The sequence below is a fragment of the Antrostomus carolinensis genome, unplaced genomic scaffold (genome assembly GCF_000700745.2).
Source record: "Antrostomus carolinensis isolate BGI_N321 unplaced genomic scaffold, ASM70074v2 scaffold16216, whole genome shotgun sequence".
Lineage (NCBI taxonomy): Eukaryota > Metazoa > Chordata > Aves > Caprimulgiformes > Caprimulgidae > Antrostomus > Antrostomus carolinensis.
In genome coordinates, this window is record NW_010321354.1 from 1 (window position 1) to 4,488 (window position 4,488).

A 4,488-nucleotide genomic window follows, 5' to 3' on the forward strand; every position below is an offset into this window, starting at 1 on the left:
GGGTCTGTGCTGTAGGGCCAGGAGCTTGGGGCTGCCTGCTCACCCAGGCCCTGGGGTCACCGTGTTTGCAGCCACCCGTGGGCACAGCCCGCCCTGACTGCAGTTCCCCGTCCCAACCCCTCACCCAGGCACCTGAATGGAAAATGCGCCGTATTTAGAGCAGTTTCTCGCTGTAAAACTCTCCTGTTACCGTGCCGAAGTGGTACAGACCCTCGCTGGGGAGGCTCCTCCCATGGCTTCTGGCAGGTTGGTTGTTTGGGGGTTTTTATTCTTCAAGCTGGCAGTATAACTGGTGATGTCTGATAAGTGCTTCGATGTGCTCAGCAGTTCAGAGGATGCCAAACTACAGCTTGTTCCCTTGGAGTTTATTTGTCACAGCAGCACAGGGAAGGCACACACCCCCCTCCCTCCCACAGGCTCCTCAGAAACTCCAGTGAGTCACTTGGGCAGCCTGTCCCTGCCCGTAGCTCTGCTCCAGGCTCACAGAGGGACAAATCTCTCTGTCTGGCCCTGGCCAGGGCGTGCCTGTGTGCTGGCTCTGCCTTGCCTTTGCTCAGTGTTGGCTGGTTGAGCATTTCCATTTCACAGCAGTTGAGGAGAAACCAAGTGTTCAATAATGCGTCGCTGGCAGAAAGTTGTGGAACAACCTCAGTTGCTGTTCCCCTCTCTTTATTTATTAGTTTTGGGGTGATGAGCAGCAGGTGAGTCTGACTTTATCATTACCAGAAAATGCCAAGTGATCAAAGTTGATGGTTTTTTTCCCCTCTTGACAAATCTTGCCACAGAAAATGAAGAGGAGATGCACGACTTGCATGTCTCTAAAATACTATTGTGAGGTTGCTGCCTAGTTGTCTGGGCTTTTGGGCTTTGTCCTGGTAAAACACGAGTGGTCTGAGCGCAGCTGAAGTTGGGGAGAACACAGTAGAACATGGCTTCATCTTTACTGGAGGTTAATATCGATCTGTGCTGAAGGAGCTTTTGGTCCCAGGAGAAGTCAGAATGGGTTTCTCTGTATTGAATCAGACATATTCCATTTCAAAGGTCTGCAGAGATTTTTAAAAAGCAAAGTGCAGTCAGTCTTACCTGAAAGTCCACGACGAGAACTTAATCCTTCACTGCAGAAACAGCAAAGGGGACAGATCTGTGCTTTGAATCATAGAATCATAGAATGGTTTGGGTTGGAAGGGCCCTTAAAGCTCATCCAGTCCCAACCCCCCTGCCATCAGCAGGGACACCTTCCACTAGACCAGGTTGCTCAAAGCCTCATCCAACCTGGCCTTCAACACTTCCAGGGAGGAGCAGCCACAACTTCCTTGGGCAACCTGTTCCAGTGTCTGACCACCCTCACAGTGAAGAACTTCTTCCTAATATCTCATCTAAACCTCCCCTCTTCCAGCTTAAACCCATTTCCCCTTGTTTTGTCATTAACTGCCCTTATGAAAAGTCCTTCCCCAGCTTTCTTGTAGGCCCCCACTTTCTTGCAGTTCACTCAACTCCCATTTTCACTGAGTTTCTAGCTTCAGAAAAAAAAAAAAAATAAAAAGTGTCTGTTCTTTCCATCAAAAACTTTTCAGTTGGGAAGGGCACAACTTCCCAGTGCTCTGGGTCAACTTTAGACAACTCCTGACAAAGCCAGCACCTATAAATACCCAAACCCCACCATCTGTCACTCAGCTGGGGCTGAACCGTGGGATTGCTGCCTGCCTACGCGGCAATACACCAGATTTATCGCTATTATTAGCTGACTTGCAGCACAGAAGTGGGAGCTGTAGGGACATTAAACCCTCTAGAAGCTTTCTGGCCAGTTTCTGTAACTTGTCCCTCTGCTGCCCCGTCCGCAGGTGCCTTGAGAAGCAATGGCCACAGCGGCTCTTGTGAACTCAGCACCATCTCACCTCTGCTTCCCTCCAAGCACAGCGGTCGCTTTCTCCTGGACAATTGCCATCGACATGCACGTCACCAGGCCAAAATCTGCCAAGGGACGCACCAGGCCGAGCTTCAGTTGCTCTCAGAGTGTGGAAACTTGTCCTTGCCGAGTGCCACCTTCCCCCCCTCCACCAGCAGCTCCCCACGAATTGGTGAAAAGCCGGAGAGCATCGTTCAGAAAAGCAGCGTTCCCATCTGGCCAAGTGTCTCCTGAGGAAATCCCGGAGCTCCTGCAGCAAGTGCCTTTGAGGACCTCCTCTTCCCTGAACAAGTACAGGGTGCTCCCCTCCATCGGCCAGAAAGGTGCAGGGAGCAGCAGGGCTGTGGAAACAGCCCCTGAACAGAGCGACCGGCTGGAAGCGAGCTGGGGACAGGAGGACACTCTGAAAATCAAAACTCTCCCTGGAGAACAAGGATCTGCCAGAGTATTGTCAGGAAATGATGTCCCTGCTGAAGAAGGCTCACGTGTGCAATGTCCTGAGAAGCTGGGGAGGAAAATGAGACAAGAGAGCCCTTTGACATCAGCTTTAATTGTGGAAGAGCCGCCCAAAGAAAAGTCCCACTTGCTGCTCGCTGTTCGATCTCCATCTGGTCAGAGATTTGAACATCATTTCAAGCCCACAGACAGTCTCCAGACAGTCCTTGCTGTGGCAGAAGAGAAAATGTCGGCCAAGTACCAGCACTGCAGCATTGAAATGATGGAGGTGCCCCGAAGGAGTTTTTCTGACCTCACGAGGTCCCTCCAGGAATGTGGGATTCTCCACAAATCCGTGCTGTGCATCCGCCTGAAGGAGCAGCACCAGGCAGATCTTTAGGTGCGCGGAGACGCCGCCGCTCTGGCTCGTTCTGCTGGGTGGGATGCAGTTTATTCTTCTGAAAAACTGAAATTCTGGTGTTTCCTGGGCTGACTTCTTCATCTTGCAGCAGACTTGTATCTGAAATACGTGTTGAAATAGGATTTCCAGTGTCTATACCTGCTGCATCTTTTTTCACATGTGCCATCACAAATTGCTTCCTCAGCACCACCAACCTTTGGCCTTTTTGGGGTTTGTTTTTTACATTGTTGATGTTTTTCTTTGAAGACTGAAGTTTCCAAGACCTCTCCCTTCGTCCTTTTCCATATTTCAAGAAGGTACCACTTCCCAGAGCGGATCTGGATGCAGAGGCACCTAGTTGACAAGGTAGAAATGAAACTGTTTTACTCTGGAGGACTCTCTTCAGTAGGTCACCATCATCCTAAAGCCTCTTCTTGAGAGATCAAACCTGAAAATCATCTGGAAGTGACAGTAATTACATGTTAATGGATTATTGTGAAGTATTAAATTGCAGATCGATGGTAATATCCCTGTGGGGGCTCAGCTCCTTCTGCATAACCTCAGTGCAGCTTCTCAGAGCGTGACTACATCATCTTTTGAAGAACAAATAGTTATTATTTTGGTTGTGTTGGTGAGCAGCAGAATTTTCCACTAAGTTTTCCTTCTCTCATTCAACTCGTGTGATCCATAGGTAAGAATAGTTGGGATAGTTAAGATGGGATGTTACAAAATATTTCCATTTAACACTTTTACACTGAAATGAATTAGTCCAAGAAAGCAAGTGCTGCTTTGGGGACTTTAAAATATTATATTAATTGGATTTGACTGAGGAATTGGCTCTGTATTTCACTAAACCCTCATTAAAAAAAGGCTGGTAGGAGAACTCAGCAGGTTTTTAGATAAATACAACGTGCTTGTGCTAAAAATAAGAATCTTCATTGGAAACCTTAGAAGATCTTTATGGTTTATAATTGAATCTACTCGACTGTTGCCACACAGTTGAGTTAGTTTTAATATTTTGAGGTAAACACAAGGTTTTTTTTTAATCTCAATGTAATTGCCAAACCAACTTGGAACAGAACAGTGGTAGGAACAGAACAGTAGTAGAAAGCTGATGCCAGTGTTGACCAAGAACGTATCATCTCCTTCAAAAAGCAAGTGTTCAGGGTCCAGCAGTTTATAAAAACTGTACCTGATGTAACCAAATCGTGTTGCCTACGACTGCAGGTGATGGCAGTTGCACAGGAGCCATCCTGGTGTCTTCAGGGAGAGCAGGATCCCAACCCACACTGGGTGCTTTCAATCAAACCTCAGTGGGGAACAAAGTATTTCACTTAGTTTCAGGAAGAGGAACTGTTTTCTGTGTTTCATTCAGTGTTAAGTGGTTATTTCCCTTCTTATGATGTTGTGTATAATGTTACTTCCATGTTTCAGAGTGTTTTCCTACTGTGTGGTGGTACAATCAATAAAACCTTTTAGGTGGAAACTTGAACTTAAACTGATTGATGTGAACTGGAGGCTCAGCCATCGGATCTCCTCTTAATGAGAAATGCCATTAATTTGATGGCAGATTCCTTAGGGACTGTCCAAGTCAGACTGTGGACAGTCAGCCACTGTCTGCACCATCTTGCATGCACCTTCCTGGAGTTGGTATCTCCATCCTGTATTAAATACAAGTTTTTATCTCCATCCTGTATTAAATACAAGATCACAGCACAGGAAGCACTTCGGATCAGTGACTGATCAA

The 4,488-nt window shown here is 47.1% G+C and overlaps 1 protein-coding gene across 1 annotated transcript; it reads left to right on the forward strand.

Moving 5' to 3' along the window:
- Positions 1–1,856: 1,856 nt before the first annotated feature.
- Positions 1,857–2,741, forward strand: UBXN10 (UBX domain protein 10). The gene has a single exon (XM_010169901.1). It carries the CDS (start codon positions 1,857–1,859, stop codon positions 2,739–2,741), a length of 885 nt encoding a protein of 294 aa, XP_010168203.1.
- Positions 2,742–4,488: the final 1,747 nt, after the last annotated feature.

Coding starts and splice junctions, on each gene's coding strand:
- UBXN10 (XM_010169901.1), top strand. CDS start 1,857: ATGGCCACAGCGGCTCTTGTGAACTCAGCACCATCTCACCTCTGCTTC.